The 17,483-nt window shown below is 34.7% G+C and overlaps 1 protein-coding gene across 1 annotated transcript in view; it reads left to right on the top strand.

Annotated features, from left to right (window-relative positions):
* The window catches only part of TPCN2 (two pore segment channel 2), a 1,483,468-nt gene that overhangs the window by 1,219,188 nt on the left and 246,797 nt on the right, over positions 1–17,483 (top strand). The window contains exon 19 of the mRNA XM_044082617.1: positions 15,310–15,381. Coding sequence (XP_043938552.1) covers positions 15,310–15,381 — 72 coding nt within the window. The remainder of the gene's footprint in view (positions 1–15,309; positions 15,382–17,483) is intronic.

The following is a 17,483-nucleotide window of genomic DNA, read 5'->3' as shown; positions in this document are numbered from 1 at the left end:
TCCATGTCCCCATCCCTTAAGGTAGGACTTTGTGGTGTAGATATTGGGTTGTGTGAATAGTTAGAGGTTTCCATTTCTTTAGTAAAAGGTTGTTGTACTTAATGTGTGTGCATCGATGGTATTGAGGTGACATATAGCAGGGAGTGGAGATGATGCTAATGTGTTTATGGGAGTGGGAGATATCAACAGTGGTTGTTTGTTTTGGAGGGAGATTGTGGAGGAAGAGTTTGGAATTTTCAAAATAGGTTTGGAGATGGTCTGAGATCAGGGCAGGTAAAAATATGGTTAAGAGTATTAAGTTGGTTAGGAAAACTTTTATTGTAGTTTGCATATTGTTATAACTATACTATTATAACTATATATAATTGTACTATACTTGATATTTTATTACTTTCTTTTTATTCGCAAGACACTGTGGTCACTGGGCATAGTGATTTCAATGATCAATGCTACTTTTGTCTTCTTTTCATGGCCATTATATCTGTTTTTTTTTTTAATAGCTTTGTATTTGATTTTACAACCTGCATTAACAATCAAGTATACAGTCATCCATGACAAAATTCCATATGAAGTATAAATGCTATTAATATTTGTCCAATAAATCTTGCAATTTCTGCTAAGTTATTCTTTTATGAGTTATATTAGATGTTATACTTAGAATAGTTGGCATTTCTTTTTTACAATCACTTTTAGCTAGACTTATAAAATCATTGGATGATAACTCTTGTTTGTTATTCCAATTCATTGTGATTATTTTTCTAGCAATGGCCAGAAGTGATCAAAGGAATGGTACTTGATATTTTGAGATTACATTTGGTATAGGAAAATTTAAATAACAAGGAGTCAGAAACATGACAATTATCTGACCACAAAGCCTTTGCAACATTTCTGAAATCATTCCAAGATTTGTAAGACAGCCTTACACTCAATTATCTTATGAACCCAATTAGCCTTTAAAATTTCATCACACCATCATTTAGTTTCATTACACTTAAAAATGATGGCAATTTTATAAGGAGTAAATAAACTTCTATGGAGAAATTAACATGTAAATAACCAGTAAAGAGATGATGTGGTATTGCTTACTGATTTTAATAGTTTATCATTTTCTGGATTCTTTATTGACTTTTGTTGAATAATCCCAAAAGGTTATGTCAGTTACTACTCATTAAAAGTTGTAGTATCTTGGGAAATGTGTGTTTTTTGACTTATTGATACTTTTACTTTGTTCTGAATGAACTGTCGTAATGTTTGTAGGGATAGCCAGTTATCTTGATTTACATTATATCTAACTAGAAGACAGTTTATTGTATGAATCTTATTGTTATCTTAAAACGGATTCCAAAATTTTAGGTTATCTTTAAGATTCAACATTTTGTTTAAGTTAAAGGGCTCTAAACAGTCTGGGGTGTATGCAGTGGGGAATACAAGAAAACATAGTTTAATATTATAAAACAAAAAAAATGCAGGTAGCACTCCCACAAAAAAACAATAAATACGATCAAAAGTGCTACTGGCGAAAGTAATAATTGAGCGAATGCTGAAACACTCGTAGTTTATTAGAAAACTGCAGTTTAAAATGCCATAAATGCCTTACAATAAAATTTAGCATTTTCTTCCATTTAAATCACACTTCTTCAGATGTGTGACAATATGTTTAATATTATATCTACAATCTATTACACTTTTAAAACTACCAAAGATTTGATTCATCCCGTAGGTAAAATGATTGAATTTCTTATTATATAAACAATAATCATGTAGTACCCAATATAATTTGATGCGTAACTATGAGTTAATTTGTGCTTTATAATTACTGCTAGAATTTGTGTGTTTCATGTATTTGTTTCCAGCTTGAAATGTGTTATTTAACCAGTGTAAGACTATGTTAATAACAGTTGACTTTGCATCTAGATCTATATTATTAGGAAAGCCAATTCCATTGTTATTCCAGCTTGTTACATGCCAGTTATAAGCTGTCTTCGGTTTTTTAGGGAATCAAAGAAACTTAAGTACTAAATTATTTATTTGTTTGAAGAAATTTTTAGGGAGGATTACAATCCAGGATTGTATGTAGAATAAAACTTTTGGTAGAATAATCTTTTTTATCAATGTGAGTCTATCTTCCATGGTAAAAAACTTTGTATTCCAATTATTAGGTAACTTGATAATAGTGTCTAATAAAATAGTATAATTTGAGAGTACCTTTTCTTTCCAGGTGGGTTTTATACTGACCCCCAAATATTGTATTCTTTTGTTTTCCCAATTAAAATTATTATTATCTTGTATGTTATTGTTCATTCTCTTATTGATTAGTAATGTTTCAGTTTTGCTTTGATTGAATTTTAATAAATTTGATAAATTAGCTATCATACAAGATAAAAAAAACTTTTACACCCAGTTACAGCAATCATCCCAACACCAACCACAAAAATTCTGGAGATCTATTAACACACTACTATCCCCCGGCAAAGTTGAAACTCCCAATCCTCTAGGCTCCAGCCCTGACTCTCCCCTACAAACGGCAAATGCATTCAATAACTTCTTTACCTCTACAATACTTAAACTAGCCAACCAACAAAGCCCTGACCCTGATCTACTAGGTAACCCAAACTGTACCCACCACCATTTCAACTTCAACCCATACCCACCTCCCATATTCTAAACCTACTTCAAAAACTTAAACCTTCAACCCCCTCAGCCGACAAAATACCAGCTGAATATCTCCAGCTAGGAGCTAAAGCTATTGCCTACCCGATCTCTATACTCATCAACAGAACCATAAAAGAAAGTACAATACCTTCACTCTGGAAAATCTCCCACATCATCCCTCTCTTCAAAGGGGGTGATTCTTTTGAGTATTCCAACTGCCGCCCCATAGCGCTGCTATCTCCTATTGCTAAAATAATGGAGAAATGTATCCACAAACAGTTACTTAGTCATCTCCTAAACAATAATCTTCTCACAAACTGGCAACATGGATTTCGTCCCTACCATAGCACCACCACAGCCTTATTATCCTTTATTGACTGTATTAATAAAAACCGAAATAATAACCTACTCTCATCAGCATTTTTTGTCGACCTGTCAAAAGCCTTTGACATGGTGAACCACCAACTACTCTTACATCGCTTAAAATCTCTTGCTCTTGACAGCATTGCCTTAAACTGGTTTACCTCCTATCTTCAAAATCGGAAACAAGCAGTGTTATGGAACACTAATCTCTCCGAACTTCTGCCCACCACTTTGGGAGTCCCTCAGGGCTCCATCTTAGGTCCTCTTCTATTTTCCATCTTTATCAATGACCTACATCTTGTCACCCCTCTAACTACTTGTATCCAATACGCTGACGATACCACCATCATTTGCTCGGCCACCACCCAAACTGACCTACACTCACTTACCCAAAAAACTTTCACCACCATAGAGCAATGGTTCTCTAATCACTGTCTCCTCCTAAACCCTAAGAAAACTAAACTTCTCCTCTTCTTACCCACACATCAATCCCCCTCTATCAACTTCTCTCTTACCTGTAACAATGGCACCCTTATCTCTCCTGATCAGCCAAACTTCTTGGCATAAATATTGACAACCTACTTAAATTTGACTTTCATATCAACTCGATCATAACAGCAACAAATAGAAAATTAGGTTCTCTCTACAGAATCAAATCTTTCCTAACTCCTGAAGCAAGAACTACCATAGCTAGAACCCATCTTATATCTACACTCCTATATGCTTCCCCAATAACCTTTCTAAATACTAACCTTTCTAAATACAACATCAATAAGCTTACAGCAGCCTACAATAACATTGCCAGATTTGCCACTGCCTCCCCATATAAAACACATCACTGCCAGAACCTCTGCTACCTAGCATGGCTAGAACTACCCCACCTAATTCAATACTATCAGCTTTCCATAGCCCAGAAAGCCCTTCACCACCCTGAAAATACACCTATGCTCTCCACCCTTATAAAACCCTACAACAACCTAAAAAACCTTCGCTCATCTAACAAAACACTGATTCAAACTTCTCTATCAAAGAACACCGCAGGTGACTCTATATTTTCCAACTCAGTTGGTAAGATTTGGAATCAACTTCCTTCAGACCTAATAGCCCAAACTTCCATCACACTGTTTAAAACTAAACTAAAACACTTTCTAACCAATCACTGGCTATGCTCATGCAACAACCCAAGCTGATCTGTACAACTCCTCACATATACTGCATCCTTTACACTTTCTCTCAGGTCTACTTTTTTTTCAGTGTTCATTTCTACTAGAAATGCTGTCTCTTATCTGTCAACTTTACTCTTCTCTACATTCTATTACTAACTTTTCTATTTTCTACTAGAAATACTGTCACTGATCTATCATCTATACTCTTCTCTACATCCTATTGCTAACTTTTAAACAAACACCTTAATTTCTGCTGTGTCATACTACACATTCCAGTACTTAAGTATCAGCTATATCTCCTATTACCTATCTGTACTTCCTGATATTGTGGTTTAAATGTCTTGAGTATTTTTGTGCTTGAAATACCCTATGTATTGTGTATATGCTTTTTGTGCTTGAAATGACTTGTGTATTGTGTTTACATTTTTTTACCATGTATTAGATAGCGGAGCTTTTCTCCTCGGGCCTCCACTGAAAATGGACATGTATCCAGTTGGACTAGCCCGGTTAACAAATGTAAAATAAATAAAATAAAAATTTAGACCTGAAATATGTTGAAAATATATATTGATTCAATAATGTACGGTAAAAAAGAATCTATATCTTCACTTGTTAAGAATATTATCCGAAAACAGTTTGATTTTGGAACAATGTTCACTATTTGACGAAAGTCTCTTTATATTAATATTGTTTCTTATATTTTTGGCAAAGGGTTCTATGGACAGTGCAAACAAGGGTGATAATGGGCAACCTTGTTTTGTGCCTTTTGTAATTTTTAATGAAGACAATAAATATGACCCAATTTAAACATAAGCCTGAGAATCCTTGTATAATCTTAATATTAAGTTTATAAAGTCCAGAGAGAAAATGTATCCTTTAAGTATTTCACTCAGGTAAATCCAACTAATAGAATCAAAGGCTTTATCAATATCTAGGTTAACAGTAGTGAGTTGCTTTTTGGTCTTATTAGCAATATCAGTAAATGGTAATTTAATGATATCTTGAGCTTTTCTGTGTAGTATAAAATCTGTTTGATGATAATGTATTATATTTAGTAGAATATTATTTTATCTCTTGGCCAGTCTGGACATAACGATTTTATATTTAACAAAGAGATGGGTCTATAGGAGGAACAAAGTTGCAAAATGTTGCCTTGTTTTAAAATAGGAGAAATCATTGAACATTTCCAAGAAGGGGGAATTTTCAGTTCATTTTTTATCATAGAAAATGCATTAAACAATATTTTTAAAATTGAGTCTGGAATAATTTTATGCATTTCTGGAATAATGCCATCTAAACTTGGGGCTTAATTATTTTTCAAATTTTTGATTTGATCTTTCAATTCCAGTAATGTAATTGTCTTATCTAGCATCTCACTTTGTTGTTTTGACATTTTATTTACAGCATTGTTTTGAATAAATCTCTGTTATATCTTCATTCTCTAGGGAAATACTTTTAACACTGAGTTATAATATATTCTAAATGCTTCTAATATACCTTTCAAATCAGTTTTTTTGTAGATTTATTGTCTGTGTACTTAAGTTCATTAATATGGTTTAATTTATTAATACGTTTAGTCCTAATAGCTAACTTATGTATATGTTTAGGATTTACAGAGTAAGACTGTAACTTTAGCTTTTCCAGGTTAATTGATACTTTCTGATTTAATGTTTCTACATGTTTTTGATGTAAACTTGATATTTCTAAATATATTTCCTTATCATTAGGTTTTATATTTGATTTTAATTTATTTGTTTTGGTTTGCAATTGTAATAATTCCCTATCCCATTATTTTCTTTTTAGAAGATACCAATTCTTTATTTTACCATAGAGGAAGACTTTTAATGGTATCCTGTAATATTGATGTCATCTACTTCACCATTGTTATTGAGCTTCACAAAAGTGTTTATTTCATTTAAGACCCAGTCATTGATTCCTTTAATTTTAATTATGTAAGCTGAAAAAAAAATATTGTTTCTTAAATTGATATTGAAAATAAGTGCATTATGGTCAAAGTGGACAAGAAATTATTAAGAGTTTATGTAGTTTGGAGTACAAGTTATTTGAAACAAAGACTTTATCACTATTCGTTTGGGTGCCAAGTCTAAATGAGTCGTAAAATTAAGAGAATTTGCCATCCTCTGATCTTAAATATCTCTAAGATTCATTGAGGTTATAAAATGGTTCTATTTTTTGGTTTGAGCTGTTATTCTAACTTTATTACCTCTAGAAGTGTCACTATCAGATAGTATACAATTAAAATCTCCTGCTAGAATTATTTCACCTCTGGCATGTAAAGTTATAGCATCTATAGATTTCTCTACATGTCTAGTACCCAGACCAGGTATCCAGTAGGAATTTATTAAAGTATAACATTTCTTATTGATTTCTAATACTGCCATACATAACATTCCATCTTTATCAGAATAAGTGCCAAGTATTTTAGGCATGGTAAAATCATTTTTCCACAATATGACTACCTCTCCTTTTGCTTTTATAAAAGAGTCATCAGTAATTGAAAAACCATTAAAGGATAATTTATCTGAATCTATTTTTAGTAGATATGTCTCTTGTAAAAATATATTTGCCTTATGCATTTTTATAAATTTAGTAGGCTGGCTCTTTTCATGTTATTATTAAGACCACTACATTAAGTGAAAGACACTTGCATGTTAGCATGTGTATAAGGTAAGATTAGAACATCTAACTTTTTTTTATATACATTGACTTAGAGTAATTTTTAGAAAAACTAATCATGGATGAAACAAACTTTTTAACTTTTGAGTTTTGAAACGAACTTCTATATACAAATATACACATGGAACAATATCTTCCTGGTTTGATTAAATATTTAATCAAACCAGGAACAATATGTTCCTGGTTTGATTAAATATTTAATCAAACCACCCACTAACCACATTATTTTCAGCTTCTGCCTTATGAAAATGAAACTTTTAACATTATATTTTAAAATGTAATAACTCAGTCTATTGCAAAACTAAACTTAATTTTTTATTCAAACATGTATTCCTATCTATATTCTTATGAGAAATGTAATTAAGTACAATGGTATGAAGCATAGAGTAAATACTTGTATACTTCAGTCTCATGTAAAAATGAAAGAAACACTATTCTGTTTAAGTGAGAGTCCATCTAATGCCCATTCAACTATATTTAGAAAATGAAGACAAAAAATAATTAACTTTTATATATAAATTCAACATAACAGCAGCATTATTTGTTTTCTAATATACAAGCCATAAATTCCATTCCTTTCTATGTGGTTAATTCTTTTTCTTCTTTCGGCTTTTCCTGGTTAGGGGTCGCCACAGCAAAACACCTGTCCGCTCATGATTGGCAGTGGAGTTTTACGGTGTCGAGTTGCCAGCTGAGCTCCCAGCCTTCCACAGAAGGCACATGCATGCACACTATGTGGTTAATAAATAAAAAAAAAAACACTAGATATAAAGGTCTACTGTATGTGCTAGATGGAACTTCAGCTTGTTCCAGTACAATATGACTACATACATAACAAGGTTTGACTAGGCTGTCAGACAAATTATATAATTCGACAGCTTCCTGCATTACATTTTTTCCTTTTCCTTCCTCTCCCTCCTTCCTCCCTTCCCTACACTGTTTTAAAAAGATTCTTATTAAGTTTTTATAACCTAATTCTAGAGCCCACTTTCTTTCGGCTTTTCCCAGTTAGGGGTTGCCACAGAGGAACTCCGGTCCGCTAATGAGTGGCAGTGGATTTTTACATTGCTGAGTAGCCAGCCTGATGCCCAACCTTCAAAGAAATCACACCCATTCACGCACACACCTACCTGCATGTCTTTAGATGTCATTCAACCGGGGGGAGGACATGCAGACTCCACACAGAAGGCGCTCCAGCTGAAAATCGAACGGGGAACCTCTTGCTGTGAGGCGACAATGCTAATTGCTGCACCACCGCAGTACTATCATGCTATAACAATAACTAATTATGTGGCAAATTGCATGGCAGACTTAAATAATTAAGAAAAATAAGGCCAGCCATGGATAAAACCTTAGGTGTCTTTAGTTAATACAATTAATGTGAATCTAATCTGCAGCAAGATGTATATGACCCTGTACACTTCAAAATGCAGTAATCAGTAACTGAACATTGCCACCTAACTGTACATCTCAAAAGTTGTAGTCACTTCGTTCTACAGCTTGCTTGCAGTACTGTTCCATGGTCTTATACTGTGATTCAGGAACATTGTGTGATGAAAGGTCCACTGCTAATGCATTGTATGCTGTGATAAAAAGTATGACAAAATGCTGTTCACAAGCTCTTTGAGATAACGGACTACCGTACATAATGAAGGTAGTTTCCAGACATTTACAGGGCTTGTTATGCATTGAAAATGATACTGCAGTTTTGCAAAAGTAAGTATATCAACATAGCATACATGTTGCTGATCATCAATAGTTACTGCATAGCGTGTTTAAAAGTTACAGTTAGATACAGAAAGAAATATGAATAACACTTTCCATATATTGTAGAATAAATCAGTGGCTTGAGAATTTCTGCACCTTGTATTGAGCCAATGAGAGCATACAACTATAACAAATTAACTCTCAAACGTAAGTGATTAAAATTTCGTAAAAAGAACTTTTAGCAGCTGCTGCTAGCGTTTTGTCATAAAAAAACTTTATATAAATAGGAGGAAGGTGACTATACGCTTCTGCACATGAAAAACTGCAAGTGACTACCGTTTCTTTCTCACCATGGCTCCGTTTCAGGATTCCAGCTGCTCAGTGTCAGGGTAAAGGTCAACAATAGCTTCTACAGCTTACTGTTCACAGTAAATGTGGCAAAATTGGCAGGGTGAGTTCCGTAGCCCAAAACAGCTCGCAAATTATCCCTAAATGCTATTGGGCGGGAAAACAAACTGAGTTAACTGTTTTTAAAACAAGAAGAGCACGAGCCCCCACCATAAAAATGGCGCATCTGTCTGGGACTTAGAAATTGTGAACAACCACCAAAACAAGACAAATATATCCTAAATACGGAAGCCACCCATTTCTCATCTTACACAACTTCCACAGCATATTAGTAACTCATACCAGAACACCATAGCCGGGCAATTAGAGAGAGACAACTACATAAATATAAAAGAGAGAAAAGGATAGAGAAAAGAAGAAAAATAAGAAAACTATAATTAATTACAGCAATACCTCAGTCTTCTTTCACTTGAACAAACACAAAAGTCTATATGATCACTTCAGCACCCCTGGAAATTCTCTCTACCACAGACATAACAATGCATGTATACTATTTTCAAAGTCACACCACCATCCACAACCTCTTTCAAACAATAAAACCACATTATATAGCTATAACCCGTCAGTATACATACACACAATAAGACCATCTCTAAATAAATATATATATATATATATATATATATATATATATATATATATATATTTCAGTTCTAACTAGATATTCTCAAACATTTGTATATCTTATTAAACACAGTGCTGTTAATTGTATACACTTATGTATTTACAGCATACAATAAAAAAGAAGATAGATGAGATCAATTAGAAGGGAGTAAAGTAGTGAAATGACAGGGAAAAAGTGATGCAATAAAGAGAAGAGAAGTAACTGAAACAAATAATTTAAAAGAGGGGAAGAGAGAAAAGAACAATATCATTTACCTTGATAACATCAATTAAAGTTAAACCTGGAGATAAAAAAATATATATAGATGTGTGTGTGTGTGTGTGTGTGTATATATATATATATATATATATATATATATATATCTATGTGTGTGTATGTAATATCCATGAAGATTAGGATTAAAGTCGTATTCATTTATATCTTTTAATTTTTTTTAGCTCCTTTAACAGTCCATCCATTTTTGTAGCTTATCTCTTCAAACTTTATATAGACCAGTCCGTTTCTTCTATATCAGTTAATATATTCTTCTTTGGAATAAAGTCCATAGCTTCCTGTAGGGAATTGGAGATCTTCTCTCTGTCAGACAAATATATTTTTATTCTGTCTGGGAACAGTATTTATGCTCTGATGTTGGACTTTAAGGATTTTATTAAAGGAATGCATTCTTATCTTTTGGAAATGACAGAAGTATAATCATTATCAAAGTGAATGTTCTTTCCATTTATTTTGACAGGAGGATTAGTTCAAGCTGGTTTTAATACCAAGTCTTTGTCTTGGGTAGACAAAAATCTAACTGTAATGGATCTAGGAGTGGAGGAATTCTCCAAATGAGAGAAATTCAGGCAGGTTTTAATGCTTGTGGTAACCAGTTGTTTAAAAATTGTACCACGTCACTGCCCTCCTCCTTTCCTGGCACCCCATAAATTCATATATTCCTCCTTGACCTACTCTCCAGATCTTTCAATTTTTCCAAGAGCTTTGTATTCTGTTTTAGTAGAAATTCATTATGACCAGTTATTTTCTGCTGTTTTGTTTTATGTTATTTATTTTGTTCTCCAGCTTGTCCATTTTGATAGAAAGTTCCTTATATTTGTTATGGATTCTAGTATCCCACTCTCCTGATTTGAATTCTTTGAGTTACTCATAGCTGTAAAACTTGTGTAGGAACTTCTGACAGAAAAAACAAAAAATCTTCCTTTAAAATCGACAACTAACTAATCAGGTCCTCCTTCTGGTAGGAATTAATCATTTTTTCTCAACAAAATAAAAATTCCTGTCAGAATAATAAGAAACAGGGGGCTCCTATTACAAAATCGAAGAGGCTGAACATCGAATGGCTTTAGTGTCGGAGTGCCGTTCAATTATGTGCTTTTTGTGAGATTGCAGTACAGTGAAGATTGGAATATCTGTCCATTCCTCACTGTAGTGTGATCTCAGAGTTGGTTTATACAATTAGCGGCGGCGGGGGGGGGTGGGGCTTGACTTCCAGGTCCTGCATTTTTAGCCTTTAAACAGTTCGATGTTCATTGCCTTCAGTATTGTAATATAGACTCGAAACAGGCAGAGCTAACTTTCTGTGCTGTTAGATGTTTGACATCTTGGCCACATACCCCCTATATCTGGTTTTCTCGCATCCATCTTTTGAACTGTTGGTAATGGGTGATCCCATGCGATGTAGACTTCATCATTTTCTATGATGCATTGTGCGATTCATGTTTCCAGTGTTTGTCAGCCACTTCAGTACCATAATGTTTGTACAATCCCCAGTGCAACAGTATTGCCGCATTATTGTGCCTATCCGTATAAAATCCTTCTGCCATTAGTATGTCACAACCATCAACAAGCTGTGTGACTGTTTCCAGTTGTTCATAGGTTCATAGATTAGTACTAGGCTAACTGCCCTTTTGGGTCATTTGAAGCCTAGCCAGTTACCCCATGTGAGAATCAAACCCTGCACCTTGTGTCTTTAAGGTAAACACCTTAACCATTATGTCATTACAAAACCTACATTTTCTGTTTCTCCCACATGTTCAATGGACACTTCAGTTTGTGGTGGATGATTATCTTTAAGTAGGGTGACACATGTGCATCGTGAAATTAACCTAACAATTGTGCTAATGGTTCTTTGACTGAAAAAGGTGGTAACGTTGGCTACATATGTATAATTAAAGAAATAACATATTCCCTTAACCCTGTTGGTTACATTTTTGGAAGGGCAAATTGACATTTTGGTCACATAAAGGGTGTGATACAGATTAAGTAGATGAAACTTGAGCTGGCACAGTAGACCTCAGGACTGAGTTATAAATTATGAAAGGGATGAATGTAATTGAACCAGAAGCCATCTTGTGTAGCTCAGGATAAGGGGGTAAGTAGTTGGAGAAAGGTTGTGTGTTAAGGAGAAGGCGTGACTGAGGTATTAGTGGAGTTTTCAGCACTATATTTTCATTGGCTATTGTAACTGGCATGAATGCCTATTTTCTGATGCAAGGCATTTTGGGGTTGAGCTTGGAAGGAACCGTACTATAAGTAAAGGGCATACACAAATTTTAAGGAAAGAATATTATAGGGAAAAGGGTGTAGAAGATGGTATGTATTGACAAGATGTTTGCCAGGTGTATGGTGGTAATTAAAAGATGGGGTAGTTGTAATGGGGTTTGATTAGTTAAATGATCCATTGCTTACCCCAGATGGAAAACACTGACATTAGAATATCATGCATATCAGTGCTATATGATTTCTCCCCATAATAGTAAGTGTTTGGAAACTGTGGTGGTGGTGCTGCAGTAGCGTTGTTGCCTCACAGTAAGACGTTGCCCTGTTCGATTCTCAGCTAGAGCGTCTTCTGTGTGGAGACGTGTGAATGGGTGTGCCTTCGTTGAAGGTTGTGCATCAGAGCCGGCAACTCGGCACGTAAAAATCTACTGCTAATCATTAGCGGACCGGAGTTCCGCTGTTGCGACCCTTACCCGGGAAAAGCCAAAAGACATAACATAGCAATAGTAAGTGTTTGGATGTTTGCCCTGGGAAATGTAGAATCATGAAGTTATAGTAAAAAGTAATAGGACTGTAGGGACAAGATGAATGAAAATATGTCATGTTGGATGGTGTGAAGTCCTCTTATGAAGCTGCAAATGTTTTAGAAAGGCAGAGAAGTTTGTTTAAAAAAATCCCTGTACCTTGTAATTTTCTGTCCCCTTTCAAATCTTCCCTTCATGGAAGAGGTTATCAAGAAGGTGATTGTGCACAGCTTGAATCTTGACTAATGGTCACAGAGTCTGGCTTTCACTTTCTTCATAATACTGAAACTGCTTCTATGTGACAAATGCCCTGCTGATGCTCAGAGACCAGCACTACTGCTGTTTTCTCATCCTCCAAGATTTCTGTGGTGCAGTTGACACCATTGATTATAGTGTCTTGAGCTTTTGTATTTTTAACTGTGGTTTATTCTGTCATCTTTCAGTTTGCCTCCTACCTCTTGTATTGTACCCATAACACGATCTCTGAATTAATATTTTCCTGCCTATACCCTTTTGTAGTGCATTTCATGAAAAGGCTTGATCTTTGGCCCTATGCTAGTTACATTGGTCATACTGTCTTTAGGATCTCTCACTGTAGGCAGGGTTTATCATAATACTGTTTTGCTGGTTACATCCAGTTCCACTTATTATTCCCTTTGGACAGTATGGTGAGTGTGTATTCCCTCGCTGACAATTTGGCAACCATTTACCAGTGACTAAGCAGTAGAAACCCATTCGTAAAATCAGTGAAGCGTTGGCAATTCATGTCGCCCAGAAAGATTAATCTACTCTTACTTCCATCTTTTATGGTGGCAGCAGATTTGAGATGTGACTTAAGATGTTTGATTTGGGATGATCCTGTACAAACTGCTGACATTTAGGGACTGGGTGTTTGCCTTGGGTAAATCTTCTTGTTTACATCTTCAGAACATTTCCAGGATCAAGCACCTTAATACATGAAGAAAGTTTCACAGTAGTCCCATACCTCTACTTCAGTTATATCTTATGCCTAGGACTTTGTGACTCCGAGATTGAATACTTGTAGCTAGTTCAAACCTCCATGGTCAGACAACTAACTGGTATGTCTAATTACAACACTGCAACTGTTCTTTAGCCTGAATTGACTTCTGGTCTACAATCCCGTCATCTTAGTCTGTGTGTAGGTTTGTTTTGTTTGTACATGTTTGATCCTGTTTGCCTGTCCAGTCAATCCACTCAAACCCTCTGGAGCATACTGCCACAGAGACTGTGTAAGTGTTCCACTCTGGCTTGCTTCTGCAGATTTCTCTACACTTTTCTGTACATGTTGGCTTTTCGTGAATAGTCAGATGAATGATCTCTAGCCCACAACTATGACTTGACACTAGTAATTTCTATTTAATTCTGTTTATGATCGTTTTATTACAGTTTTTGTATTTATTCATTCTGTTACATTAGTGTTGTATATTTTTTCTGATCGTTACAGATACTTTAATAGAAACTGAACTTGAATTTAGAGACTTTGGAGACATATTAATTAAAGCATGAATTTGCCAATAAAGAGAAGCCCCTCCTCTGTGATGACCCGGTCTTTGGCTTTTTACAGTTTTTAGTAAGTTGGGGTAAGAAATGATAGTGTGGGGTTTTGTCCAAGATTCTGACTGGTAATAGGCAGGATTTGAATGAGCTATATAATGCTTAACTGACAATGACTGGATGGTTTATAAGTGATGTATAATGTTTACAACTACAGTTGTTTCAATGGTGTCTGTGATGTAAACTGCAACTAAAGTGATATCATTTTGTATGTTTTTTATTTATATAAATTATTGTCTTTGATATGTGTAAATTTAATAAAGATGTTTGAAAAAAAATATTCTGACTGCTAATGTCCAATGCTTGTAAAGCCATGTCTGTAAGCAAGGAAACCTTTCTAATATTGTCCGAGTTATATGTACTAATGAGGAAGCTAGAATCTTTGTATGACATTGGCCCTTGATAACGTTCGTTATTTTCAGAGATGATGGAGAGAATGATAGATGAGGTTGAGATATGGGAGTGACATATTAAGTAAATACAGATGTACATGCATATGTGCACATACATTCATCTGTTAAAAAATGCAGTCCTGGTGTGGGTAAGAATAAGCCCCCACTCCCTTTGCATAAAGTCAGTCTGTAAGATATGAGGAACAAGTGGGGAATAAGGCAAATTCTTCTACATGAGAACAAAGATGAAAAAACAGGCAAGTGACTAACCTCCTGTTACCCATATATTTACTAAATGTCCGCAGTCCCACAAGAGATCTTGTGCCAAACCAGTAACAGAATGTGTACCCAGAAAAAAAACATGTGGACAGATTGTACATGCACACGCTGTGCAGTAACAGATGCAAAGGTCAAACCTAGGACTGTGGCTACTGACTAGCCAATGTCCACCATCATCACCATCATTTTCTCCATTTTTATTTTTTTAGTGTTAATTACAATCTCCCTTCTGGTCCTCATCTTGTCCCTAGCTAGCTATAACTGGCCACCATACAAAACTACCTTCTGGTCCTTTAGCATTGATAGCATGATTGGACATGTTGCCATAGTCTCATTAAACCAACTTTTGTTTTTAGTTTAGCATCACATGTTGTTTTACTTCATAATTACCACAATTCTTGTAACAATTTGTCTCTCTTTTCCAGTTGACGTCCTTGGTGGCCAGTACTCTGTTTGACCTAATTAAGAATCTAAGAGCCTTTGCCGGAATTCTAGTGGTAAGAATTTAATCACTTCTCTTTACCTGCTTTATTTGCTTGTGCACTCCATAAAAATCAAAATGTGATGGTCTGCTACATTGCTGACATTTCAGATAGCTGTCTAGCATCTCAAACAGTTACTTGTTTCTGGAACTGACTTCCTGTTTTTTTTTTCTGTCAGATGATGCCTTTTTATTTGGTTTACAAATCTGTTGACCCTGAGTTTTGTTGAGTCCAACAGAAAAGTCCATTTTAAATAGAAGCTTGGGATCCTCTGACTAAACAGCAGATGAAAATAAAGGAAAATGTACAAGCACAGGAGGTGTACATCCATAAGAATAAGCATAGATAGATAATTACAAGCTTGAAAAGACATTATAATAAATAGCAAAGCATAATGTGTGACAATAGGGTGAGACAACTGCTTTTGAAAACTCTGGAGTGAAAAGCCCATACATAGTACCCCTCAACCTCTTAGAGCAAGGAAATCTGGACAAACCCATAAATAAAAGTTGTACAAAGGCCCAAGAATAGGGACACATTTTAAATATTGCTCTTAGAAAGTTTATAGGTCAAACAGGTTTGATGTTAGCATGAATTTTCTGAAGGGTATGGAGTCTGAAACTCAAATGTCTGCCATTATTTTCGAACTTCAGTCTTTAATGGTTTGTCACTAATTTGCCAGAAAACCAGAGTTTAATGAAAAACAGACCAAAAATCTGGACATTATGCGAAAATCTGTACAGTTTAGAGGTATGCGACACTGTTTCTGTTAGTAATGGTATCATAAAATGTTAAGTTTTATAGGCATACAAACTGCATGTAATTATAGAAGGCAAAGTAAAACAAAGAAAAATGTAAATAAAACAAAGAAAAATTTAAAATCTTGTAGCTAAATGATTAGGAGATGTATAGAAATATAGAATTAAGTGCTAAAACATATCAATCTAAGAATCATAAAGCATATAGTGGTGGGTCTACTTCAACCCATCGAATTTGTAGTTTATCGAAACTGACTTAGCCAATCCCATTTAAGTAAAAGTGCATTTAAACGAAAACACACTTTCTCGAAAATCATTTCATTAAAAAAAAAAACAAAAATCAAAAGAAAATCCAACAAAAACATCTATGCAGGGGGGCAAACTGGTCTGCACCTCCCCACCCACTACTTAAATATACAAAGTCCGAGATCGCAAGACAGTGGGGAAAAGGGAATATTCCCTTATCCTCAATGTACCGCTATCTAGCAAAACTACTTGATGAAATGATTTTCGTGAAAATGCGTTTTTGTTTAAATGCACTTTCGCTTAAGTGGGATCAGCTAAGTCTATTATTACTTGCTAGCCTGGATCTGGACATTTATTAACTTGATTCAGAGATTATGGTTAAAAGAGCCTCTATATAAATTAAGATGAGCAGAACTGTTGAATATTATACATTTGTTTCAGTGAGTCCCTAGACTATGAAACACAATCACAGATGTGCTTTGTCACTTCTCTTTATTTGCAAGAGATTCTTCCTTGATGGGCTTTAACTTTGTTTTAACTCATGACAACCTAGTGACTCCTCCAGGTGTTTTTACAGTTAGTGTACTGACTCCTCTAGGCATCAAATATTGCTTGTTCATATGTATATTAATTCCAAAACCATGCTACTTACAGTTACAGGCAAGTAGAACCATCTGAAAGCATACACAATGTCAAGCACAACTGTATTGATATTTGACCTCTGTCTAGTGCAGATAAAGAAATGTTATATTATTTGTATACTATTTATTTGTATTGTAATATTTGTCATATTTTCTAAATATTTAATTCAAGTGACACAGAATTGGTTAGCCTTGTATGAAAGCTCACTTCTGTTAGAAGAAAATGCTGCTTTGGCAGTATGCATTTTCCTTGGTTACTGAGATGTCATAAGCTATTTATGCAATATTAAAAAAATCTTATTTGTTGTGGTTATTGTGGCCTATAAAATTCAGAGTAAGACAAAGAACTTAATGAATGGACCTACCTGTCAACCTGAAAACATCAAAAATCTGGACAAGAGCCATGAAAAATGGGTACAAATCTGTACGCTGATTAACGTAAAATTTGCATGCATAATTATATAACCCTGCC

The sequence above is a fragment of the Protopterus annectens genome, chromosome 9.part0, assembly GCF_019279795.1.
Source record: "Protopterus annectens isolate FY-2018-M chromosome 9.part0, PAN1.0, whole genome shotgun sequence".
NCBI lineage: Eukaryota > Metazoa > Chordata > Ceratodontiformes > Protopteridae > Protopterus > Protopterus annectens.
This window is presented reverse-complemented; position numbering and strand designations above follow the sequence as displayed.